Raw genomic sequence first — 27,302 nt, 5'->3', positions numbered from 1 at the left:
ATCCATGCACAGTTTTTTCATAACACACCTTTGCCATGAACTTCTGGATGGGTTTCAAGCTTTTTTTTTTTTTGCACTAAAATAAACTTCTCTTTAAACTCCACTTTGCATGACTGTTTTTATTTTATTTTATTTTAATTTTTTGACAGGCAGAGTGGACAGTGAGAGAAAGAGACAGAGAGAAAGGTCTTCCTTTGCCGTTGGTTCACCCTCCAATGGCCGCTGCCGTCGGTGCACTGCGGCCGGTGCACCGTGCTGATCCGATGGCAGGAGCCAGGTGCTTCTCCTGGTCTCCCATGGGGTGCAGGGCCCAAGCACTTGGGCCATCCTCCACTGCACTCCCGGGCCACAGCAGAGAGCTGGCCTGGAAGAGAGGCAACCGGGACAGAATCCGGCGCCCCGACCGGGACTAGAACCCGGTGTGCTGGGTTAGTCTAGTGAGCCGCGGCGCCAGCCCGCATGACTGTTTTGAAGTACTCTTATACATTCTTTTAAGTAGATTCCCCGATTTCGTTTTTTTTTTTTTTTTTTTTTTTTTTTTTTTTTTTTGACAGGCAGAGTGGACAGTGAGAGAGAGAGACAGAGAGAAAGGTCTTCCTTTGCCGTTGGTTCACCCTCCAATGGCCGCCACGGCCGGCGCACCGCGCTGATCCGATGGCAGGAGCCAGGAGCCAGGTGCTTTTCCTGGTCTCCCATGGGGTGCAGGGCCCAAGCACCTGGGCCATCCTCCACTGCACTCCCGGGCCACAGCAGAGAGCTGGCCTGGAAGAGGGGCAACCGGGACAGAATCCGGCGCCCCGACCGGGACTAGAACCCGGTGTGCTGGGTTAGTCTAGTGAGCCGCGGCGCCAGCCCGCATGACTGTTTTGAAGTACTCTTATACATTCTTTTAAGTAGATTCCCCGATTTCGTTTTTTTTTTTTTTTTTTTTTTTTTTTTTTTTTTTGACAGGCAGAGTGGACAGTGAGAGAGAGAGACAGAGAGAAAGGTCTTCCTTTGCCGTTGGTTCACCCTCCAATGGCCGCCACGGCCGGCGCACCGCGCTGATCCGATGGCAGGAGCCAGGAGCCAGGTGCTTTTCCTGGTCTCCCATGGGGTGCAGGGCCCAAGCACCTGGGCCATCCTCCACTGCACTCCCGGGCCACAGCAGAGAGCTGGCCTGGAAGAGGGGCAACCGGGACAGAATCCGGCGCCCCGACCGGGACTAGAACCCGGTGTGCTGGCGCCGCTAGGCGGAGGATTAGCCTAGTGAGCCGCGGCGCCGGCTCGTTTTTATATTCCCTTGTCTTCAATGTTCATTCTGATCAGATGTCCCCAGTATAAAAATGTATCGGTGGGCACCTGGTCTGTGGAGCTGGCACCCGTCACAGGGCAGGCCCTTGGGTGTTAACCTGCCGGAGAGGGTGTGGAAATAACACTCCAAACACCATCGGCCTGGCTCTGTACTATCCACGGTCATGTGACCTGGGGCAAGTCATTTCACTTCATTGACCCTCAGTAAATAGGGATTGTAATGCCTGCTCCCCTTTCCTCCCAGAGCTGGCAGCCTTAAGTCATTGTTGAAATGCTCCTTGGATTACATTTACCACAGGGAGTAATTAAACTATGAAACTCAACAAAGCAGTATGATCCTTCCAAAGTTCATGGAAAATATGTATTATGAAACGTTATGTATGGATTTCAAAAACTGTTTGCACCAGAATAAACTCATTTGATTCCATTTCCCATGAACCTTTGGAAGTGCCCTTGTGAGTAGCAGAGCCAGGATCCAGTGAATTTCTTTCGGAAACTCAGCCCAAGTGTTAGGCCTTCAGAGACAGGGTGTGGGGCGATTCTAAGGGAGACAGGAGCCGAGTGCACCTGTGAGCTGACTGAGAAGAGTGAGGGACAGGGTGAGGGTTGGGCAGGTGGGCACTCACTTGAAAGGGTGGCCCTCGTCGGTTTTCTGCACAGCTTGTAAAACAGACTTGTAGATGCGGAAACTGATGGTGGCTGAGAGTGCGGCGAGGGCCAGGTAGGCCACGACGCTCACCACGCTGAACTGGGTCAGGGAGAAGAGCAGCAGCAGGAAGCTCCCGAACACTATCCCCGTCTGCTTGATGTCCCGCCAGTACAGCAGGTCGACAGCTGTGGGGACAGACACAAAGACACACACACCGCTGAAACCCGGCATTCGGATCTCTGAACACAAGCAGGTGCACATGCAGCTGCCCCAGGGACACGCACTGTCCCTCTGCTTGGCTCAGAAGGGCCTTTGCTATCCCTGAGGACAGTCTGCAGATGGTTAAGGAAAGTCCGTCGGCTGTCCAGTGGCCATACCTCTAAGGGAGTAGCCGTGTGGGCTACGCCATCAAACTGTGGTCTGAATTACATGACGCTGAAACAGACTTGAAAATACAGAGCCCCTGCGAAGCACCTGCTCTCCTCTTCCGAGGGCACTGATCTGTGTGCACCTTGACCCCCCTGCTGGCTCCCTGGCAGCCTGTGGCTGGGCAGGAATCCTCCAAAGGACCCTGTTGCTGGGAAGGGACAGTGCCAATGCAAATGCGGTGCCTTCGGAAGCATGGTGGGGGAGGGGTGAGGAATTCCAGGATACCCAGCCAACACCACCCCCATGTGGGCAAGGATGTGAGAGGGGGTTCACAAAGTGCACAAATGACAGGAAAAGCTTATACTGTAGTACCAAAAATTTAGAAATCCATGCACCGTTTTTTTTTTTCCCATCATATGCATTTTCCATGAGCTTTCTAGAGCCCCTGTGTACTGTCAGCTCCATGTGCCAGCGCATGGAGGCCCCTGGATTCCAGTTATTTGCTCAAAGGAGAACGGAGTTGAGCAGTATGAAGGCAGCAGGGAGCTGCTCCCTCCATACACACTTGCGGAATTGGCAGAAAGAACAGTGTTGAAGGCGTCCCATCCCCTGGGTACAACCCATGGCTACACAGGCTTGTTACCAGCAAGTCTCACCCCTCCCGGGCCGCACATCTACCTCAGGCTGGCTGGGGAGCACACGGGGGTTCAGGGTGGGAGGCTCTTCTACAACGGGCTGAGGGTGCCTCCCCCACCCCAGCAAGGGAAAGGTGCAGAGAATTTACCCTCATGCACTCTCTGCCCCACCCCCATCCCGCCACTGCCTGCTGCACCAGTGACATTAACCCAGAAAGATCCTGCTGGGCAAAGAATTCTGTCTTTTCTCCTACAGCCCTTCTGTGACGTAGGAAATAGAGGAGAGGCCCACAAGCATGTTTTGGGATGAGACAAGGGTGTTTTTCCTCTTTTAGGAGCAGGGCTGTGAAGCTTCTCTCTCCTGCCCCAGTCACAGCCACACTGACCATCAGAGGTCCATTCTTCGCTGTGGATCAAGCCTCTCCTATCCTCAGAGCAGTTGTTATCATCATCTCTTTCTGCTTCTAAAGCAAAGCTGCCAAATGCGCTGCACGTAGACGTAGCAGGGGGAGAGGATGGAGCCTGCTCCAGGCCTGCCTCCTCCTGGGCATGACCAGATTCCGATGGTAGGACCAAGCCCACAGAGCCAGGGCTGTGGGGGCCTGGGGCCTCCAGTCCCTATTTCATGCAGGGATGGCTAAAGGGGAATAGAAGAGACTAAAACACCACCACGTGGACAGGTGCCACTGAAGTGGTGCTCTTCCACCTGCCTTCATTTCTTCAGTACTGAGCCAGAAGGGGTGGCGAGGATAGAAGGATAAACAAATGACAAACAGACACACACAAAAGACTGTCCTCCATTTACCGGTATCCCACGGACTCCCAGCAGACACCTTGGGAAGTATGTGCTTTTATGTATTACCTCCCTTCAGCCTCACGATCCGTGCTACCAGAGGGGTCCTTAACAAGCAAGAAAGTTGGAAGTTAAGAAACGTGGGGCAAGCATTTTGTGCAGGGTGGAGCCGCCACCGGGATGAGTCCTGGCTTCTCTGCCTACAACCCAGCTTTCCACTAGCAAGCACCTGGGGAAGAAGCAGTGATGGCTCAAGTGCTTGGCTCCCTGAGCCGCCCTTGTATCTCCCTGAGCCGCCCTTGTATCTCCCTGAGCCGCCCTTGTATCTCCCTGTGCCGCCTGTATTGAGTTCTGGGCTCCTGGCTTTGGCCTGGGGCTGTCCTTTAAGCAACAGCCCTGGCTGTTGTAGGGATTTGTGGATGGAAGCTCTCTTTCCATCTGTCTGTGTCTCTGTCTATCTGCCTTTCCAATAAAATTTTTCAGAAACGAAAAGTGGAAACCTGTATCTTATTAACTAAACAGGAGGAGCAGAAGCAACCCCTCCGTGGGAGGCTCTTCTGAAGCAAAATGGTTGCCTCTCTCATGTTATTTGCTCAGTGTCTCCAAAAGTTACGCAAAATCGATTTGGGGCAGCCTGATGATCTTTAACATTGCTTTCAGAACTAGATCGTTGAGAAATTTTTGCTAAAGCCATTATCAATAGGAAAGCTACTGAGAATATCACCTACTAAGCACAGAAATCAAGAAATCATAACATTTTATTCCTGCTTTTCAGAAACTTAGCATCTGGCTGGGAAGGCTGGACGTTCCTTCAAGCAGAAGCTGGCTTGAAGCCAGGGTATCTTGCGTTGCTGGCGGGGCCAAAGTCTGAGAACACAGTATTAGTAGAAGTGACAAAGAAGGAGGACAGTTTGTTAAGGAGCTGGGGGCAGACACAGGAAACATTATGAAGGATTCCTTGACAAGAATGGTGACTAATTAGCTGGGAGGAGAAGGAGGCAGAGCTAATTAAGGGGGAAAGCAACATTTCCGAGGGAGGTGGCTCTGTTGTTAGCATTACGGACAAAAATAGGACAAAAATAGGAAATGTGTGGATGAGCTGGTGGTGGTGGTGGGGAGTTTGCACTTGTTTTTAAACCTCCAGATTCTAACATCATGACATCAAAGTAGGGCACTCTGACATGGCCCGGGGCGGAGATGAGAGAGCGACCACAGATGCACGGCTGATAATGACGTGCAACCATTACTAGCTTCTAGAAAGCTTGGGAGCTGACTTGGCTTTTAGGCTTTTTCACAGTCGCCCTGAGTTGCAACAATCCTTGCTGTCATATATCCAAAGACATCCAGAGGTGCAGGTACAGCAGGCACCTGGAAATGCAGGGCTGAGATTTAAGGTAGCAGGGAGGAACACTCACATGTTGTGTCTTCCTAATCCCCAAGGCAGACGGACTAAGGATGAAGTGGATGGATCGAGAATCGAAGGACTAAAGTGGAGCTATGAAAAGTCCCGGATGTTAGGAAGGGCCTCCCGACAGTGGCGGGCAGAGAGAAAAAAGCTTCCCGGAAGACAGGGGGCGAGCTACAGGCAGGGCGCTGGAGACGCTGCAAGAGCAAGGCGAGCAGAGACAGGGCCAGCGTGACTGCAGACCAGAGGCCAGTCACGTGGTGGGAGCTCCGTGTTAGCAGTGGTGGGCAGAGCTGCCCTCTTCCAAGGGGCTGGGTGAGTCCTGGGAAGTTAAAAACAATGATGGCAGTTTGGGGAATAGGAGCAGCAAGTAAACCTTTGGGCTGGGCAGGGCTTGGGGGTATCTATGGAAAGGAGAGGCAGGTGTTTTGGAAAGAGGAGATAGTTGATTAAGCAAAGTCTCAACCAAGGTGGGACAGGACGAAATTACTCATGGCTATTTTCAAAAGAGGAGGAAGACAGAGGGCTGGGTGAAGTCGGAGAGGCATCTGGGGAAGGTACGGATGTCGCTACAGATACGTGTTGAGGTGGAAAGGAAACAAAATGGTTTGGGCAAATTAGCTCAGGTTTTCCTTGGAAAATGAGTCACAAGGTCTTCCTGGGACTGAAGAGCTTAGGGGCAGGGCTCGAAGGCAGCAGGGAAAGCAAAGCTGGCATCTGTCCAACAGAGAGGGATGCGCCACATCCTTATGGACCTCAGAGAGTTCTTGGAAAAGTGGAATTAAAAGATGAATTTACTAGTCCCAGTGATCAATTTCTGTTCACAACTGATCATAATGATAGGACTAAGAGCCAAAGGGATCACATAAACAAGACTAGTGTCTGCAAATATTAGCTGATAGAATAAAAAAGGGAGAGAATGATCTAACATGGGAAGCGAGATACACAGCAGACCCATAGAATGGCAGATGTCCTAAACAGCACTCTGGCCTCAGAATCAGCCCTTAAGGCATGTGGATCCAGCTGAAAAGCCCATGAGAGTATTTCAGGCATGGAAAGCCAAGACACTGGCAAAACAAAACAAAACAAAACCCTAAATGAAAGATCTCTGTGAGTGAGATCCCAGTGGAAAGAACAGGTCATCAAAGAGGGAGGTACCTTTCTCTGAAGGAAGGAGAGAACTTCCACTTTGACTACGACCTTGTCTAAATATGATCAGAGTCGGTTGTCGCTCCCCCTCTTCATGGAGGAACGACACTGAACCCTGCCTAGGCTTCATATCCGAGTCACGGCACCATTATGTCGCTCCCCCTCTTCGCGGAGGAACGACACAGGACCCTGCGCTGTTCTTTCGTCTGCTCGGCCCTCCCCGGGTTTGCTGCTGGTTCTTCCCGGGTTGGCTACTGTCCCTTCCACCTCTGTGGAAGGGCGGTTCCCCCTAGCCACTTTCCCCACTTCTGCAGGAGAGTGGCACACCGCCGGCCGGCTCTCTCGGGGGCTGCACAGGTGTTCCCTCAGATGTTCCCCTTAGATGTTCCCGGTGCATCTTGTCTCTCTCCTCCTTTAGAGTCCTCTTCCACCAATCCCAACTCTGCTACCCACAAGCCGAGTACGCTGCTCTCCTCCAATCAGGAGCAGGTCCTACAGTTTATTGGTTGAACTGGAGGCAGCTGCGTAGAAGCTGTTTCTCCCTTCTCAGCGCCATATTGTGGGAGAGCAGACACATAGAATAAGTCTTAATTCCAGTAACTTAGTCTAGTCCGAGTTGCTCCCAGTTGCTCCCCACAGGTGAACTCAAAAGGCTTCCATAGCCTTGGCAACTCATGACAAGAGTATCAATTTGTTAAGTCAACAACAGGAGTCACTGTGCACTTACTCCTCATGTAGGATCTCTGTCCTTAATGTGCTGTACATTGTGATTTAATGCTATAACTAGTACTCAAGCAGTATTTTTCACTTTGTGTTTCTATGTGGGTGCAAACTGTTGAAATATTTACTTAATATATACTAAACTTATCTTCTGTATATAAAGAGAATTGAAAATGAATCTTGATGTGAATGGAAGGGGAGAGGGAGCGGGAAAGGGGAGGGTTGCGGGTGGGAGGGAAGTTATGGGGGGGGAAGCCATTGTAATCCATAAGCTGTACTTTGGAAATTTATATTCATTAAATAAAAGTTTTAAAAAAAGTGAAAAAAAAGATAAATTCATTTTGGTGCAGAAATCTTTAAAATCCATGCATACAGGGGTCTTCAAAAAGGTCACAGAATGTCTTCTATGAAAAATCTTTGCATAGATTTCAAAATTTTTTGCACCAAAATAGACTTATCTTTGAATTACATTTGTTTTAAACTTTCTGAAGTTCTCTCCTACGGCTACTGAGTACGTGAAATGTGGCTGGCTCCAGGTGAGATGTCTGCAACAATGTACTGGATTTCAGATTCAGAGCAAAAAAACGAAAAAAGGATGGAAAATATATCATTCATGCTTTTATATTAATTATATGTTCAAAGGCCAATAATTTTGGACATATTGATATGAGAAAATATGAGCTTACCTCTTTCCATTCACTTTTTGACATTTTAGAAAATTTAAAGTTATATATAAGGCTCATATTGTGTTTCAACTGGACAACAATGATCTAGAAAAATACAGTAAAGGTTCAAAAAGGAATGAATAGAAGGATTACCGAAAAGGAAAGAGCACCTGGTTAAAGTCAAGAGCTTCCAGGAATTCCTTTTCTTCAGGGTGAGGCATGGGGTGCTCTGATGGACTCCAGGGCTGAGCCCGGGCACAGGCAGAGGAAGCTAAGTCCAAGAGGGCAGGATGGAAGAGGCTCAGGCCGGAATGGACAGTCCTGGGGGGGGGGGGGTGACTGATGGCCTGGGAGATGGCAGTGGCTAAGTGTGACAGAGTGCAGGCCAATGGCCCGGAGCTTGATGACTCAGTGGGAAAGGTAGGAGGTGATGGAGTTGTGAGCATCAGATTCCTGTGTTCCCAATCTGCTGTGTAAATGCCAAGTTTTCACATTTTACTTTTGCTTAGAGTGATGTAAATTTATGCAGGAAGTTTTACAGTACCGGACCCAGAAAAGTAGGCATTTGAACAGTTTGCTTAGAATCCAAGTAAGAGAAAGATAAGTAACTGCGTAGCTGCACCGTGCAACAGAGAATGAAGCTTTGCTCTTCTTTTATTTTTATTTATTTATTTATTTATTTATTTATTTATTTATTTTTTTGACAGGCAGAGTGGACAGTGAGAGAGAGAGACAGAGAGAAAGGTCTTCCTTTTGCCGTTGGTTCACCCTCCAATGGCCGCTGTGGCCGGCGTGCTGCAGCCGGCGCACCACGCTGATCCGATGGCAGGAGCCAGGTGCTTCTCCTGGTCTCCCATGGGGTGCAGGGCCCAAGCACTTGGGCCATCCTCCACTGCGCTCCCTGGCCACAGCAGAGCTGGACAGGAAGAGGTGCAACCGGGACAGAATCCGGCGCCCCGACCGGGACTAGAACCCGGTGTGCCGGCACCGCTAGGTGGAGGATTAGCCTATTGAGCCATGGCGCCGGCCTGCTCTTGTTTTAAAGCCATCTGAGCACACATTCACTAGGCATGCTCACTAGGACAGGTCTGCGTTAGCGCTTCAACAAGTTCACGGAGGTGCAGGCGTTGGCCAAGGGGTGAAGATGCTGGCTGGGAGGCCTGCTTCTCAGAGTGCCCGGATTCAAGTCCTGGCTCTGCTCCCAATTCCGGCTTCCTGCTGATGCACTCCCTGGGAGGCAGCAGGTGATGGCTCAAGTGGTTGGGTCCTTGCCACTCGTATGGGAGACCTGGACTGGCTTCCCACCTGCTGGCTTCCGCTTGGTCCGGCCCTGGCTGTTGTGGGAATCTAGGGAATGAACTAACTGATGGGAGCTCCACCTGTCTGTCTTTCCAATAAATAAAGAAAGAAATTTTTAAAGACACGAAGTTCATGAACAAATGGAAAACTAGGATGTGCTTATTTTGTTGAAAATCAATTCTGAAATCCATACGTAGTTTTTTTCCACAGTGTGCATTTCCCATGAATGTTCTGAGGATCTTTTGTGTGCATGGATTTCAAAATTGTTCTGCATCAAAATAAATGACCTTTTAATCTTACTTTTCCAAGAACTTTTTGAAGTACCTTTGCACAACCGTTAGAGCCCTCTCACTGTAAAATATATATTCTCCTCATCAGTGTTCATTCTAATCAGATTTCCCCCAAATAAAATATGGAGGGGAGGGAGTCATATGTCCATGAGCATCACACCACTCAAAGGGTGGTCTTTTGGTGTTAAACTTACAAAGCATGGGAATAAAAAAATTCAACAAGATTTCCTCATACTATATTGGTTTGCCAATTATAAAAACAAAAACTACTTTGCCAAAACATTAACATGTCTGCTTTGAATAAAAAAAAATCAGTGCATCCTGCGTGTTTGATAAACAGAATGGCTTGGTGACTACTTCTCCAGTCTGCAGACACTGGCACACCCTGCAGCCTACCTGGGGATGCCTTAGAATCTATTCAATCCTGTGTGACCCAGCAGATCTGAAGAACCCTGATCTCGGATGCCAAAACCAGTGCTCTCCTCCTTTCCAGCGTCCAATCAATAACAGAAAAGAACAAGTGAGCCAAGTTTAGCATTAACAGCTCAAGGAGAATTAAATCCTATGTCAAGTTTCTAGAAAGAAAACCCTTTGCTGCAGTTCAAATTTTTTGTTTGACAAAGTATTTTAGATGCATTCAATTAGCTGACCCAATAGCTGCTGCAATATTCAGAAAGTTTATTAAAAATGTATAAATGGTTAAGGCGGCATCACAGCTATTAATATTTTATTTATAAGGCAAAATGTGGTATAAGTGGCTAATAGAAAGTGGAAATACATTGTGTACAACTATCTGCATTATTGCATTATATTCTTCAAAGTATATTTACATTCCATTTTGGTCCGGAATAGGTTTCAAGCAACACTGTACCACTGGCCTTATGATAAGTTACTGCTGTTCTTGTTCTTTAAAAGGTCAAGTGGAAAGATCTAAGAAAGTCCTGCTCATAGAAATCTCAGCATGTCCAAAACTGAATAATGAAATGCTGAGGTCTTATACTTTTTAGCAGGCTCCTGCACATTTGACCACAATAATTCCATGGCCTTGTGAGAAGAGTCAGAAGACCACAGCAACGTGAGTTCTACCCAACCCAGTGTCCAAAGCCATCACGCAAGGCTTGCTCTTGCCACTGACTTTCATGCAGTAAAGAAAAGGTGACCAGGAACTGTTGAGGGGAAGGAACAGAATTAACTTTCCCAGCTTTAATCTTCCCCCGTTTTACACTGAAAAGGAGAAACGCGGTGGAAGTCCTGTAAAAAAAACACTTTGAACTCAGGCTGAGACCTTTGAAGGCTACATCCTCTAGGCAACTAAGCTGCGTGTTTCATTTTCCAGAGCTGCTCCGACACAGGGGAGAACTTCAAATGGCCATCCAGGAGCCCTGAGACCAGAGGGGCAATGGTGACAGGGGTTTCTGCTCATAAGACATCTGCAGTGACTCCGTGTGCCAGGCCCCGAAGACCCCCTAAACACAAGGCTACATCAAACAGTCTGTGGGGAAACGGGATTACAGGGAGCCGGGTGCTTGGCACACTGGCTGAAATGCCCGCAGGCCACACTGGTTGGAGTCCTGCCTCCTCTCTCTGTTTCACCTTCCTGTAAGGTGCGCACTGGGAGGTGGCAGGGATCCTTCAAGTTCTTCGGTCCCTTCCTCTCACGTGGGAAACCCAGCCTGGGATCCATGGGAAACCCAGATTGAGTTCTAAGCTCTTGGCTTTGACCTGGCCAAGGCCAAGCTTATGGGCATTTGGAAAGTGAACCAGCAGATGGAAGACCTCTCTCTCTCAAGTAAAAAAAAAATTACAATTAAAAAATAATAATAATTATAATTTGTTCATTCTGGCACAAAATTTTTGAAGTCCATATATTCATAATATGCATTTCCAGGAGCTTTTTGAAGACTTCTCTCTCTCTCTCTCTTTTTTTTTATTCATTTAAAAGGCAGAGTTACAGAGAGGCAGAGGCAGAGAGATACACAGAGAGAGAGGTCCTCCATCCTCTGGTTCACTCCTCAAGTAGCTGCAATGGCTGGAGCTGGGTCAATCTAAAGGCAGGAGCCAGGAGCTTCTTCTGGGTCTCCCAAGCTGGTGCAGGGGCCCAAGGACTTGGGTCATCTTCCACTGCTTTCCCAGGTCACAGCAGAGAGCTGGATTGGAAGTGACTCAAATCAGCACCCATATGGGATGCCGGCACTGCAGGCGGTGGCTTTACCCACTATGCCACAGCGCCAGCCCCTTGGAAGACCTCTTACACAGCCACACTGACTGTCGAGAGTAAATGCCAACACTGTTTCTAGATGTTGAAGTAATACTGTGGGTGACTTGAAAGAGAAGGCATCTGAAGTCTTGTGTTTCTCACCGATAGTAAGTGTTCAATCTGTTTCTTACGTGAGCTGTGGCGGAACTAAGGGAAAGGAAGAATTTGATGGCCAAAGCCACAGCCAGCAGCAAAGCCCCGTGCTTTTCTTCCACAGGAGACAAACGCCGACGCACTACTTCTTCACAGCTTCAGAAGGCAAAAGTGTCTGGATGCTCGTGGCGGGCTCACCATTTTCCCGAGTTGGAAGGGCATGGGATTTGGGATTTCTGTCTAGAGGACATTCCCATTCTTGCCCTGTTGGGAAGTGAGCACAAGGATACTCAGGCCTTTGCTACAATGAGGGTGGCCCTGCCCAGGAAGTGAAATGGCAGGGCCCACACGCTTAAGACGGGCTGGCCTGGCTCTCCTTGCAAGCCTCCAGCAAACCCAGGGGCTGACTTGGAGGGGTTTCCCCAGGGGAAGGTGAGACCCAAGGAAGACAGACATGGATAGGAGGCAGGAGGTGGGGGCAAGGCAGGCCTGGCCAAAGCTAAGAGCCTGGAACTCGGTCTGGGTCTCCTCCCAACAGGATGGCAGGGACCCAGTCACTCGAGCCACCCTCTGCTGCCTCCCTCCCTTCAGCAGGAAGCTGGACTCAGGAGCGGAGCTTTGATTCAAACCCAGGAGTTCTGATATGGGACGCAGATCTCCCAAGCAGCACCTTGACAGCTGTGTGAGATACTTACCTTGTCGAAAAGGATTCTGAGCTACTGAATGTCTCCAAGTACTTTTTCTTTATGAACCCCATCAAAATTCAAAACTGTTAATCTCGTCTTTTCTCTGTTAATCCCAATTAGTAAAAAAACAAAAACAAAAACAAAACTCTGCGCTAAAATCCATCATAAAATCCATCACTGTAGCAGCATACCAAAGAATCATAAAGGTAGACGGCTTTTGTATTTTTTTTCCCCCTTCAAGTGTATACAAGGGCCAGTGTGGTGGCACAGAGGGTTAAGCCACTGCCTGTGAGGCTGGCATCCCATCTGAGCACAGCTTCCAGTCTTGGCAGCTCCACTTCCAATTCAGCTTCCTAATAATGCCCTCGGGAGAGCAGCAGAAGATAGCACCACCGCTTGGGCCCCTCCCTCTTACCCGTGTGGGAGACCTGGATGGAGTTCCAGGCTCCTGGCTGAAGCCTGGCCAAGTCCTGGCCATTGCAGTCATTTGGGGAGTGAACCAACAGATGGAAGATCTCTCCCTGTCTCTCTGTTTGTAACTCTGCCTTTCAAATAAATAAAAAATAAATTAAATTAAACGTTAATATATTTTAAAATTTTGATGATGACCATAATGACAAAACCATTTCTTGAACTAAAGAAGGCAGAAGGCATGATCTTTATTGTACTTTGGTGCCCCTCCTGGCACCCATTACGAACAGATTTGAAGCTTGCCCATCTCAAGTTTGGTGAAATGCTTCTGAAAGACGAAGACTAAAATATGACCACACTTGAAGCATTCTAAAGCTTAAAACGGTTATGGTTGTACTTTTCATTTGTTCAGAATTAGCGCTATTTATGGCAAGCTCCTTCTAAGTACTGCTGGAATTATTCCCCTCCCTTTGACAACACAGGAAATAAGGATTAAGGATTTTATTTTATGAAGGAGTAAGACTACTTTGCTCAGATCTAACTTAAAGATGCAGCTCTTAACATATTTTGGGAATTTACAAGTGGTCTTCAAAATGTTCATGGAAATGTGTGTTATGAAAAAACTATGCATGGATTTCAAAATCTTTTTGCACCAAATTAAGCTTCTCTTGGGGCTGGCGCTGTGACATAGTAGGTTAAGCCTCTACCCATATGGACGCCGGTTTGAGTCTCGGCTGCTCCACTTCTGATCCAGCTCTCTGCTATGGCCTGGGAAAGCATCAGAGGATGGCCCAAGTCCTTGGGCCCCTGCACCTACATGGGAGATCCCGTAGAAGCTCCTGGATCCCGGCTTTGGATTGGCCCAGCTCCAGCTGTTGTCGCTATTTGGGGAGTGAACCAGTGGATGGACGACCTCTCTCTCTGTCTCCCTCTCTCTGTCTGTAATTCTGCCTCTCAAATAAATAAATAAAATTTAAAACAAAAACCAAAACAAAAAACAAAAACAAAAACAAAAAAAACAAAATAAGCTTCTTCTAATTCTCCCTTTCCATGAGCTTTTTGAAGTACCCTAATAGAACTCTGTAGTCTAAGTTCTAAAACTTCTAACAATTTCCTCATCTATTTGAATCATATGCTGTAAGTTTGGAATGTAATTTTAATTATCAAGGTTTAAAGCAGTTATTATTTTAACTGCTACCTAGGCAGAAAACAATTTTTAAACAATGAATAATGTAAAAAATCTTTGCTTTCCAACTAGAACTTAATCAAGAGTAAGCCACATTTTGTTTGAGTAGCAAGAACTGGGAAGGTGGCAAAATGTACATAATACAGGGGCCACATATGCACCCAATCTAGGAGATTAGGTTGAAAGGATGGTAAATTTGATCCTGACATATATTTAATCATTTTCAAAAAGAAAAGTGATATTCTGAGAGCCATCCACTTAAGGCCTAACTCATACAAGAACTGGATTTTGTTTCGCTGGATTCAGTGGGTTTTACACTTTAATTCTATTCTAAGCTGATTAACATCTGCCAATTACCTCACAGAGTCTGTCCCAGAATGTATTACCTGCCCTAAAGACGAAAAAGAATTGAGTACAGAAAATCCTTTGAAATATAAGGACAGGAAGGTGTGGGGGTGGATGAGGGCAGAGGAAGAGGAGGGGGGGAGGGGGGAGAGAGAGAGGGAGAGGGAGAGGGCTTTTGGCTTTTTAGAATGAAGAAGAAAGGGCCTGCTGCGTGAGGTGGAAGATTTCACCCAGGTTCCCTATGAATGTATAGTAACCATATGCCTTAGTCATAGGATACCAGCTTTATTATTATTTTTATTTAAAAAAGTATTAATTTATGAACATATGAGAAAATTAATACATGCGAACCTATAAGTTTAAATCAGCATTTTTGTCGACCTTTTCCCATCATGGTGGATCTACTTTAAAAAAAAAAAAAGCTGGACACTCCCAGGAGTCCACCTGCACAGTTTAAAATGGAAACATAATTTAAAAATGATTCCAATCTTCTTCTTCCTTTTAGGAAGAAACAGCTTAGACTGTAAAGAAACATTACCTGAAGTTCTACAATTCTGTCTTATGCCAGTTCCTTCCATTACATTAAATTATTTTAAACACTTTTTGAGGTCTACACAACTTTATAAAAACTGCTTTGGGAAGGATGTACTTTCCTTTGAAGGGAGGAGAGAACTCCCACTTTGCTTATGGCCCTGTCTAAATACTGACAGTTTGTGGACTCAAGAGGCTTCCATAGCCCTGGCAGCTCATGACAAGAGCCTCGGTGATCCCTGACATCATAAATAAGAGTGTTAATTGTTAAATCAACAACAGGGGTCACTGTGCACTTGCTCCCCATGGAGGACCTCTGTCCTTAATGTGTTGTACTATGAGAATTAATGGTAAATCTAGTCTTCAAACAGTGCTCTATACTTTGTGTGTCTGTGTGGGTGCAAACTGTTGAAATCTTTACTTAGTATAGAGTTTGTCTTCTGTGTATAAAGATAATTAAAAATGAATCTTAATGAAGAATGGGATGGGAGAGGGAGTAGGAGGTGGGACAGGAGTGGGGGTGGGAGGGTGGGTATGGGGGGAAGAACTGCTATAATCTAAAAGCTGTACCTATGAAATGTGTAATCATTAAATAAAAGCTTTCTAAAAAAATCAATTAATTATAACAAAACCACACTGCTTTTGGGGGGTCAGTTGTGGCACAGTGGTTGGCCATCCATTGCCTGCAACGCTGGCACCTCCTATGGTGCTGCTTCAAGTTGCAGCTGCTCCACTTTTTTTTTTTTTTTTAACTTGACAGAGAGAGAGACAGAGAGAAAGGTCTTCCTTCTGTTGGTTCATTCCCCAAATGGCCGCTATGGCTGGTGCTGCGCCGATCCGAAGCCAGGAGCCAGGTGCTTCCTCCTGGTCTCCCATGCGGGTGCAGGGGCCCAAGAACCTGGGCCATCCTCCACTGCACTCTCTGGCCACAGCAGAGAGCTGGACTAGAAGAGGAGCAACTGGGATTAGAACCCGATGCCGATATGGGATGCTGGCACCGCAGGTGGAGGATTAACCAAGTGAGCCTAAGTGCCAGCCCCAGCTGCTCCACTTCTGATCCAGCTCCCTGCTAATGCATCTGGGAAGGCAGCAGATGATGGCCCAAGTGCTTGGGCTCCTTCCACCCACGTGGGTGGCACAGATGGAGTTCCAGGCTCCTAGGAGGCTTTGGCCTGACCCAGCCTTAGCCATTTTGGTCATCTGGGGAGTGAACCAGTGGATGGAAGTGCCCTCTCCCTCTCTCTGTCTCTCTCCCTCTCTCTGTAACTGTCTTTCAAATAAATACATACATCTTTAAAAAAAAAAAAAACAACACTTTTGGTGCCTTCCTAGTCTCTCAGCTCCATTTTCTTTAACCGTTTATAGATGTTCTCACTCTAAATGACACTGAGTGAATACTAACACCCGTTGACTCTGGGTGATTTGTGGTTTTCACTTGAACCTCTCTTTGCCAAAGGGAAATTTTCATAACGTTAATGTGCACGTGTCATCTTGAGAAAAACAGAAAAACAATTTTCTCACTTCGAACTTGGAAAAATTCCCTTCTAAAGATTCTCCTGAAAATGACAACACCCTGCGGAAAAGCGGAACCTTGCCTTTCAATGGCGTACCTGACCACCGGCATTCGGTTTATTATCTGCAGAATTTTCTTTCACTAAGGAAACAAAACCCAGCCCCCCAGCTTAGCCAGTTTCCCCATCAGATCCCATTAGAACACGCAGAGAGGGAATGTGTACATCGAAGATTTGTGTTGTCCTATTTGTGCACTAACCCAACATTGTGAATCAAAATAAAATATTGATTTGATAGAAGGCAGCACTGGTCTGCCTTTGTATATTTGGTAAAGTTGTCTTCACCAAATGCTGTTTTCAAAGATACATTTTCTTTCGATTACTGTGGCTAAAGCAGATCTCCTATATCCTGGGGGCTCCTTAATCAATGTTTCCAGCCGCACCTTTCAGAACAGATGACTGAAGTGTTTCCACAGAGTCCTGCAGGCCAATGCAGAACTTGCCATAGACTTTGTCTTGTAAAAATGGAAAACACTTCTAGGGAATGCTCTCTGGAAAGCTGCACCCTACGCCAGTGATTTGCAAGCTGGGGAAGCTGTGACCACAGAATGCTGCCATGCAGAGGAAGACGAGCGCGGAAGGCAACCTCAGCCCCAGGGGCACCGCATACGTGAGGGGGCTTTGGAAAGTCCACGGAAAATAGAATTCAAAGATGTTTATTTTTGTCCCCAAAAGAGTGGGATCCATGCATAGCTTTCATGTGAGTTTCCCATAAACCTTTTGAAGGCCTCCTGCATGCACAGATTACAATTTTTTTGGTAACCTAACAAACTAATGTTTTAACTCCTTTTTCTGTGAACACTCTGAAGCTGCCTCTCAGTTAAAAAGTACAGGCTTCCCCTTCATGGTCACACCGCCCTGAGTTTAGGGCCCAGTGACATCCCGGGGCCAATCCTTGGTCCTCTTAGCCTGAAAACCCTCACTTCTGCCTCTGCAAAAATGAGAGACACATGACAATCTCATGGCGACTTCACTCAGACATCCGTCACAAGAGCAGAGGCTGGCGACTGGCACAGAGCTGGTACTTGTGGGGACTCTGGGACAGTGGATGGATGGTGACAGTGACAAGGATGACAGCAGTGGCCCAAGGTCCTCAAGATCGCTGTCCAGAAGCCAGCTTTCAGTCTGTCTTAAAGAGACCCTGCATGAAAACATCTCAAAAGAGGGAGGCGAGATGGAGAATTCTTGAATTTGGATGGAAACCAGGAGTCATCCTCGCCTTCTACTGCTCAGTTTACCACTTACCACAAAACCTCATGAGGCCAAAAAGTGAAATGGAAATCTCACATGGGAGGAAGTGTGGCCAAACAGAAACTTGAAAACGTGAAGGGGTAGTAAGCCCACACGAACGCCAGGCCACAGATGATTCGTGTCCTTAGAGAAGACATTGAGGAAGCAGTCATGGACCTCAGAGCGGATGGCAGAGCAGTGGGAAGTGAAGGGCCCTGGATCCTGACAGCCCAGGCTTGCGTCCAACCTCGGGACCCCGACAAAAGCCTCGGTCACCCCTGTGAAATGGGGATAAGAGGATGTATGTGTCCTAGGGTTTCTGAGGATTAAATGCAACAGTGCAAGTGAAACACTCAGCGAAAGCACCCCATACATAGCAGGAGCATACTGATCTGCAAGGTGGCTAGACATACAGGTGTTTCATTCGGTTTTGTTTTGCTCTTATTTTCCAAGTAGAATATACCTTGGCTTATTTTTTAACAGCATTTCATGGTGGCGATTCATATTTTTTAAGTTGGAAATATGATCTGTACAATGTAGTATAATATAGGTTTCAGTTTTTCTTTCTTTAAAGGTTCTTCCCTAGAGCTGCACTCATGTGTTAATACAATGTACACTCTTGTGTATGCACACACACACACACACACACACACAAGTACTTCAAAAAGTTCATGTAGAATGGAATTCCAAGGCAAGTTTATTTTGGCGCAAAAATGTTTGAAATTCATGCACATGAAAGGTCTTTGAGAAGCTCATGAAAATGGGAACTATGGAAAGATGATGTATATACGCATGGTTCCTTTCGCAGGTACACCGCGGCTTTCAATGGAGGCTTCACAGAATGTCCGATAGGCTGACCTTTCTCCATGGACTACTTAACAATGTGGAGGGAACCGGAAGTGGCGTTACCTACTTCCCTTCCACGCAAAGCGTCCCCTCCTCATGCCCCAGAGGACACCGCCAACCAGGCTGCACTGACTTCTTCCCACTGCGCTCACAACTGCTCACTGCTCACACCCGATTCAGCATTTGAGAAGGACCCTGGTGGGGCTCAGGGTGGGGCTCAGAGAGAACTATCACACCTGGCAGCATATGTCACTCACCTGAAGAAATACTGATCCTTGGCTCAACTGACTTAGAATCCCTAGGGGTGGGGCCCGGGCATCTTTTTTCTTTGTTTCCTAAGACTCCCCTGGGGCCGGCGCTGTGGCACAGCGGGTTAAAGCCCTGGCCTGCAGTGCCAGCAACCCGTGTGGGCGCTAGTTCAAGTCCCAGCTGCTCCATTTCCAATCCAGCTCTCTGCTATGGCTGGGAAAGCAGTAGAAGATGGCCCAAGTGCTTGGGCCCCTGCACCCACATGGGAGACCTGGAAGAAGCCCCTGGCTCCTGGCTCCTGGCTTCAGATTAGCTCAGCTCTGGCCGTTGCAGTCATCTGGGGAGTGAACCAGCAGATGGAAGACCTCTCTCTGTAACTGTATCTTTCAAATAAATAAAAATAAATCTTAAAAAAAAAAAGACTCCCCTGGTGATTTTAACGTGCAGCCGGGATTAAGAACAAGTGTTTTTGATAATGAAGTGAAGAAGATACATTGAAAAAATGCTAAATAAACATATATTATTGTAGGTGTAGTTTAGATGAAGAGTTCGCATCATGGGGAGCCGAAAATGAATCATTCACTGCTTTCCATCTCTCTGCTGCCTGTAAACCCATCCCTCCTAGTTACCAGTCAATTTTCAAGACAACGGCTTTGTCCCATCTGACAAAAGAAAACCCATGGAGCTGCAGGCCATCGGAGGTTGTCTAGTCTACACGGTCCTCAAGGGCCGGAACTCATCTCCACAAGGACCCAGTGCACTGGAAATGAAAATGACTGCCTTCAGTGGACAAACTACGGCATTCTGTGTCAGGATCCGATTATGAACGTCCGGTTTCTTTTCTTGTTTAACCCGCAGAGAGAAAGGCAAAATACAGGATCGGGATGAATTGACATCCTATAGCTGACACAAATCAAAAGGAAAACCTGCCATCTTTGCTATCCACTTCTGTTAAGACAGAAGAAATCCTACTCATGGCCCAGCCTCTATGTCCATCTAATAGCCGCTGTTGGGTATGTCCAGGAAATGACAGGTAGGTCTCAACACTGCACGAGAATGAAATGCTACCAAGAAGGCTCACGGCCGCCTTCTTCTTAAACAGATGCAGTTCCCCGGAGTTGGCGTCAGCGGCCAAGCCTTCATGATGCCCGGGCATCTCGGTTTCTGATCCATCTACCTACTTCTGACGACTGTATTTCCAACAGACTCACATAATCTGGAGTGGACTCCCGTATTTTTATTTCACTGCCGCCCAATCCGACAAACAACGGGCCATGCAAGCGTGCTCTGTATTCTGAGAATTGGGTTCACTTTTTCTTTAAAAAACACACCAAAGGCCAGCCCTTCGGGGGCATTAAAGATGAAAAAGTATCCAATTCGTTCTGTGATATAAAATCACAAGGAGAAGCTGCCCGGCTTTGGCCAACAACAAGGACAACAAAAATCGGCTGGGGCTGGGGCTCCTGAGTGTTCTTGGCTCCCTCCCTCCCCCCCTGGGGGGGGTGTGTGATGCAGGTGAAGTCACAGAGCCAGATGTGCTACATATTAAAAGGCGCGACCCCCTGCACACACCCGCGTAGCCTACACACACCTCCTCCCTGCGGATTCTCTCCTTCGCCCCCTCCTCTGGAAGCGGACTAGGTGGAGAGAACTGAAACGGAACAAAGGAGACGCGGATGTGTGAAGTCGGAGGCTGCATAAAAATGGCTGAAAGGCAACCCAGGCGCGGCTGGAGGTGGCCACACCCAGCGCTGGCAGGGACTGTTGCAAAGGGAACCCGCGACGCCCGGAGGGCCGCCGGCTCGGTTTTGATATTTCCCTCCACTTATTCCCCAGATACCCACTAGTAATAAATAATAAGTTCCAGGTTGCTCCAATGACACATTAAAAAAAAAAAAAAAAACCAACCACTGAAACCTTTCCAAGTGATCCACCCCAGGAGGTGGCTACGCCATCATATCTCCAGGGTTTTGGGCGTCTGGGTCTGCATTTCCAGTCTCCTTTGTGTGCCCACACACACGAACCTTGAGATGGGTGTGTCCCGCTAAAAGGATGCTCTAGCCCTCCAGCTGAGTGGCTCTGCCAGCAGGCTTCGACCTTCCCACAGAAACAAATGCGCTGGGGCGCAGGGAACAATAAGCAAACGCTTTAACTCCGGAGATTAAAGATTAAACAAGCGCCCGCCGAATGACCACGGGTCCCCAAGGGGGCAATCGAAAACACCAACGTTACAACCAGAAAACAAAGGGGTGGGGGTGGGGGCTCGAACAAAAGGGGGGGAAGAAAACCCAAACACCATCCATTTTTGATTTTCTGAAAACGCAGGTTTGCTCCCCCAACAGAGAGCTCCGGGGTGGGAAGCATGCACAGGTCCCACAGGTGAAATGGTGCACAATGGACAGTCCGGCCGCCGGGTTCCCGTGCGCCGCAGGCATGCACTACCGAAATAAAGAGAATACCCTGACTTTTCCAGTTGCTCCACACACAGTCCATCTTGGTGGAATCGGCAGTGGCCTGCATCGTGCGGGCTTGCGGGCGGCTGGCCGCTGGTCTCGCGGGGGCGTGGGGTGGGGGCGCCGGCCGTGCGCTCAGGCGTGGTGCCGGGGCTGCAGCGCGGGGCTCGCGGCGCGCGCGCGGCTGCGGACAGACTGAGGCTGAGGCTGAGGCTGCAGCAGCCGCGCGCGGCGAGGGGCGGGCGCCGCAGTCTGCGCGGCAGCGAATCAGCGCGGCCCCGGGGCCGCCTGCGCGCTCGGGGGTGCGGGCGCCGCTCCACGCCGCACGCGGCCGCTGCGCCGGGGAGGGCCCAGGCGGTTCCGCCCGGGGAAGGCGCACACGCGGGCTGGGCTGGGTGCGGGAGGTGCGAGGCAGAGGGCACCAGCGGTCAGGGTTGGGACGCCAGGGCGCTTGGCTTTCTGGCAGTTCTAGGTCGGCAGGCTGGGTCTTCTAGAAATTTCTTAGAAACCCAAGAAACCTGTTGGACAACAGGTACGGTCCCCTGGGCGTCCACTTTTCACTTACCTTTTCTTTTTCTTTTTTCTCTTTTTCAAGATTTTATTTATTTATTTGAGAGGTAGAGTTACAGTGAGAGGGGGAGACAGAGAGAAAGGTCTCCATCCATTGGTTCACTCCCCAGATGGCCACAACGGTTGGAGCTGCCCCAATCTGAAGCCAGGAGCCGGGAGCGTCCTCCAGGTGCAGGGGCCCAAGGACTTGGGCCATCTTCTACTGCAATCCCAGGCCACAGCAGAGAGCTGGATTGGAAGAGGAGCGGCCGGGATTAGAACCGGTGCCCATATGGGATGCCAGCACTGCAGGTGGCGGATTACCCTGCTGCGCCATGGCGCTGGCCCCTCACCTCTCCTTTAATTCTTAAAATTCTGGACACAAAGAAATTTGTCTGGAATCTTCCAAGGAATTGCTAGATTCCTCCCTGTTTTGGAATGTGCTACCTGCAGGCTGCAGATCAAAGCCTTGGCACCTGGGGTCATTGGTCATTTTAGTGACAGGCGGTCAGTTGTGGGGACGTTTGAATAGAATTTAGGGAAACAGGAGGTGGCATCTGTCTGGATAGTGCCATCGTTGAGATTAAGCATAATTTGGGAGACTAGGTTGGTTTCCAAGCCCAGTTATCCAAGTATTTGACCGAGTTCCCAGTTAAAATGCAAAGGCAAAGCAAGGAAAAGACCTGACATTCAGTTCTGAGCATGAAATACCACAGTACTCCCAAAGGTTCATGGAAAATGGAATTAATAGATAAAATTCAGGGGCCGGTTGTGGCGCAGCAGGTTAAAGCCCTGGCCTGAAGCGCCGGCATCCCATATGGGCGCCGATTCTAGTCCCAGCTGCTCCTCTTCCGACCCAGCTCTCTGCTATGGCCTGGGAAAGCAGTAGAAGATGGCTCAAGTCCTTGGGCCCCTGCACCCGCATGGGAGACCTGGAGGAAACTCCAGGCTCCTGGCTTTGGATCTGCACAATTCCAGCCATTGTGGCCATCTGGGGAGTGAACCAGCGAATGGAAGACCTCTCTCTCTGTCTCTGCCTCTCTCTTGTAGCTCTTTCAAATAAATAAAATAAATCTTAAAAAAAAGATAAAATTCATTGTGGTGCAAAGTATTTTGAAACCCATGCCTCCAAGGGGTTCTTAAAACACCTTCATGGGAAACGTGTATTATGAAAAGAAAAAAAACTATGCATGAGTTTCAAGAATTTTTATGTGAAAATAATTCCATTTTTTTTTTCAGAAACCTTGTATTTTATCAGAGTATGCACCAAGACCTTGACAGAATGGACAGTATAGTATAGGTATGGTTTGAGGAGGAAAAGTAGAAGTCGCAAAGAGAAAAGACTGGAATGTGGGTGTTGGGTCCTGGGGGAGCCCAGACATAGATGTGGGGACAAGTGCCCTGAGACCACAGGTGCAGAGAGTGGAGTTTCTGGGCACCAAAACCACACTTTGCACTTCCATGTGTAGCGGCCTGGCCTCACTCATTGCACCAGACTTCTCTCTGGCATGGAGAATGGGGCCTTTACACACCCCGCCCCGAAGTGTTCTCAGACCCCAAAACAACATTTGCACAGGGGGCACCAGCAGGGTCCAAGGTCAGCAACCTCAAGCTGACCAGGCATTTTCACTTCTAAGAAGCGAGTAGACGCTAAAAGATGATCTCGGGACTCACGCGTGCTGTGTCCGAGAAACCAGCCGGCCCGCTGCCCATCTTCCCAATGTACGGGCATGGTTCCCGAGTGGTCACAGTGGGGTGGGGGTGACCTGGCGCCTCTGGCAGCTGCCCTCTCCTAAAAACAGCGCTGGCAGGACTCGTCACAAAGAACTCTAGATGGACCTCCCTTTACGGTCGCTGGGGACGTTTTTCTATCTGTATTTCCTACTCTCCTTCCCTTCCAATATTTTTCATTGTCATGGTTTTTTTTTTTTTTTTTTTTTTTTTTTTTTTTTTAATTCGGTCAGCAAAATCCTGAAAAGAAAGGCACGTGATGAAGACCCACCTGGATCAGCACCATTCTCACTGCAGGCCATGGCCGCAGGAGTCAAGGGAGGAGAGGGCGGGGCCACCCTCCAGTAGGAAATCCTTGTAGTCTTGGCCACTGGGAGGCACTGCCAGCCCAGTGATAGCCCCAGCCATCCTCCCTAAATTCAGAAGGTGCCAGCAGGTGCCTTTAGTGACGGAGTAGAGGAGTGACAAGGAAACTGACAAGCAGTGTGTATGGCGCCCTGGACTGTCTGCAGAGCACAACTCGTGGTTCTGGGTGGAAAGTGGAGAGCGACACATCCCTACCAGGGGACAGCACACACAGGGACACCGCCTTCCCCCAGGTGGACAACGGCCTACGGCCGACTTCTTTTGGGCCATGCATTTTCCCTGACAGTAAAGTTGACCTTGCAATGCTGGCCTAGCTGAATACATCATTTTCAGTCCTGGAGAAAACCTTGATGGCACATGGGAAAAAAAGCGTTGCAGGTTGAGGAAGACAACTTATGACAGCGTTCACACGAGTGACATAGGAACTGATTTTGGCAAGAAAAAAGCAAATCAACGTAAGGAAGGAAAAAACAGCAGCAGAGGATGAAGATCAGAGAGCAGCGAGTCACAGGGTGCAGGGGTAAGACCCGTCTGGACTGCAAGAGCAAGTGACTTGGTCATCAGCCAATCATTTATCATCTCTGCACCTCTCTTAGAATATCCCGCTAAGGCACAGCTTTGGATGCTTGCCTCTCTGAAATAATTTACTTCCCACAAACGTGGGACATGGAGCTTTCTTTGCACGAGTGCCAGAACACTATTAATGAAAAGTTCCTGCCAAGATGAACAAGATAAAACGGGGAGAAAAGATATGCAGATTTGCCTTTAGTGCGAACTCAAATAGCAAGCAAAATAAAGCTTGTGAGAAGCAGGCAGGAACTGCCACTATCTTTAAACCAGCAGAGAACAGACGGGCTTTGTACGCAGCCAGCTTAGAACTTGGTTTAGGTGCCTGCCAGGAGAGGAAATGAGTTCCTTAGTTTGCAGGATGAAATCATGCATTAGGGAGTCTGATCTAAGAAAAGCAAAAGAGGCCGGCAGTGTACTCTCATCCCTGATCGCGAGGAATGCTGAGCAAGGCTGGATTCTACTGATGACAATCGATGGTACATTACTCGTTACATTTACTCAACACGTTTTTACTAAGCTCCTACTGAGTGTTGGACATGGTTGCAGGCATAGAGCAAAGTTTCTGACTTTAAAAATCTGACTTTAAAAATTCTATGTGTGACTGTGTGTGTGGGTAGTGGATGGATGATAATAAAAAGGGCCAATATGTGATATTTGTAGACAAGTGTATGGAAAAATAAAACATGTAAAATATGACAGAAATTGAGATTGGGGTGGAAGTTTGCTACTGCATAAGAGGGTGAACAGAAACCTAACTCATAAAGTAAAACTGGAGCAGACACCTAACTAAAGAGCAGGAGAAGGCAGTTGAGGTAGAGCAGAGAGGGGCTGGAGCTGTGGCAGAGGGGTTAAAGCTGCCACATGAGTGCAGGTTCAAGACCTGGCTGCTCCACTTCTAATCCAGCTCCCTGCTAATGCAGCTGGGAAAGCAACAGAAGATGGCCCAGGTGCTTGGGTCCCTGCACCCATATGGGAGACCTGGAAGAGGCTCCTAGCTCCTGGTTTCAGACTGGTCAGATCTGGCCATTGTGGCCATTTAGGGAGAGAATCAGTGGATAGATCTCTCTCCCCACCCCCCTTCTTCTTCTTCTTCTTTTTTTTTTTTTTAATTTTTGACAGGCAGAGTGGACAGTGAGGGAAAAAGAGAGAAGAGAAAGGTCTTCCTTTACCATTGGTTCACCCTCCAATGGCTGCTGCACCGCGCTGATCTGAATCCGGGAGCCAGCTGCTTCTCCTGGTCTCCCATGCGGGTGCAGGGCCCAAGCACTTGGGCCATCCTCCACTGCACTCCCGGGCCACAGCAGAGAGCTGGACTGGAAGAGGGGCAACCGGGACAGAATCTGGCGCCCCGACCAGAACTAGAACCCTGTGTGCCGGTGCCGCAGGAGGAGGATTAGCCTATTGAGCCGTGGTGCCAGCCACCCCACCCTTCTTTAAAGAAAAAGAGCAGAGAAAAATGTTCAAAGATGTACTGAGTTTTCATCAAAGAATGCAGTGACTGTCAAATTATATCAAGCATTCTTAGGGAACTTCTTGATTTTTTTTAATGCTCTGAGAATTACAGCAATTGGAAGAAAAGGCACAGAACTAAAAATATACTACATTATGATCAAAGAACACTAAGAACTCTGCTTTATGCCATATGGAATAAGGAAACTTAAAGAGACAACCAATTTGGTAGATAACCCACTGTACTAAGATAATGCATGAATTGAGGATTGAAACAATGGATGGGCACCTGATATTTGCCAAGTGCCTTCTCATGTGCTGTACATTTGGTTACTAGAAGATCCCTATGAAGCAGATGGTGTCTACCCTCATTCATTCATTCTTACTTCAACCATTTATAGAACCCACACTCATTGTCTGTTCATATGAGGGGACTTCACAAAGTTTATTGAGGGGGCCTGCACTGTGGTGTAGCAGGTAAAACTGCCGCCTGCAGTGCCAGCATCCCATATGGGCGCCAGTTCGAGTCTCGGCTGCTCCAATTCCAATCCAACTGTCTGCCATGGCCTAGGAAAGCAGTGGAAGATGGCCCAAGTCCTTGGGCCCCTGCACCTGTGTGGGAGACCCAGAAGAAGCTCCTGGCTCTTGGTTTCAGATCGGTGAAGCTCTGGCCATTGCGGCCAACTGGGGAGTGAACCAGTGGATGCAAGACCTCTCTCTCTGCCTTTCCTTTTCTCTTTGTGTAACTCTTTCAAATAAATAAACAAATCTTTAAAAAAAAGTTTGTTGAAAATGGAATTACTCCAATATGGGTGCCGGTTCGAGTCCCAGAGACTCCACTTCAGAGCCAGCCCCTGCTAATGTGCCTGCGAAAGTAGTAGGTGATGGCCCAAGTATTTGAGCCTCTGCCACCATGTGGGAGACCAGGATGGAGTTCTGGGCTCCGAGGTTCTGTCTGGCCTAGTCCCAGCCATTTGTGGAGTGAACCAGCGGATGGAAGATCTTTCTCTTTCCCTCCCTCTCACTCTGCTTTTCAAGTAAATATATAAATAGATAAATCTTTTTTCAAAGAGGTAGGTTTCCTTTGGTATACACACTATTTGAAATTCATGCACAGTTTTCATAATCTGCATTTCCATGAACTTTTTGAAGACCTCTCAATTCTTCTATGAGTAAGCATGGCTTTATCCTTCCCAAGTTTTATAAGTGACTTTAGTATAATGTTAAACAGAGGCCATAATGGAATACTCTTTGTCTTACTGCTGAATTAAGAGAGAAATGTGCTCAAAATCTTACCACTAACTGTGGTATTAGCTATGAATTTTCTATGATGGCAGATTAAGGGAGGATCTTTCTGTTCCTAAGAGTTTTTGTTATGAATGGACACTGAATGCTATCAAGTATGAGGCTCATTTAACATTTGAACATTAATTAACAATCATCCATGACATTAACAGGCAACAGAAAAAATCATGTTCATATCAACAGGTGTAGAAAAAGTATTTGACTAAA

At 47.9% G+C, this 27,302-nt stretch overlaps 1 protein-coding gene across 3 annotated transcripts in view; it reads right to left on the bottom strand.

Moving 5' to 3' along the window:
- Positions 1-27,302, bottom strand: part of RTN1 (reticulon 1) — a 268,680-nt gene that overhangs the window by 15,206 nt on the left and 226,172 nt on the right. For 2 of the 3 annotated variants that reach the window (XM_051826389.3, XM_089322615.1), the window contains exon 4: positions 1,920-2,127. In XM_051826389.3, coding sequence (XP_051682349.3) covers positions 1,920-2,127 — 208 coding nt within the window. Of the gene's footprint in view, positions 1-1,919; positions 2,128-21,131; positions 21,357-27,302 lie in introns of those variants that run through there. The other variant, XM_017349483.4, reaches the window with a different exon arrangement.

The sequence above is a fragment of the Oryctolagus cuniculus genome, chromosome 20 (assembly GCF_051225735.1).
Source record: "Oryctolagus cuniculus isolate XC-2025 breed Fujian yellow rabbit chromosome 20, ASM5122573v1, whole genome shotgun sequence".
Lineage (NCBI taxonomy): Eukaryota > Metazoa > Chordata > Mammalia > Lagomorpha > Leporidae > Oryctolagus > Oryctolagus cuniculus.
This window is presented reverse-complemented; position numbering and strand designations above follow the sequence as displayed.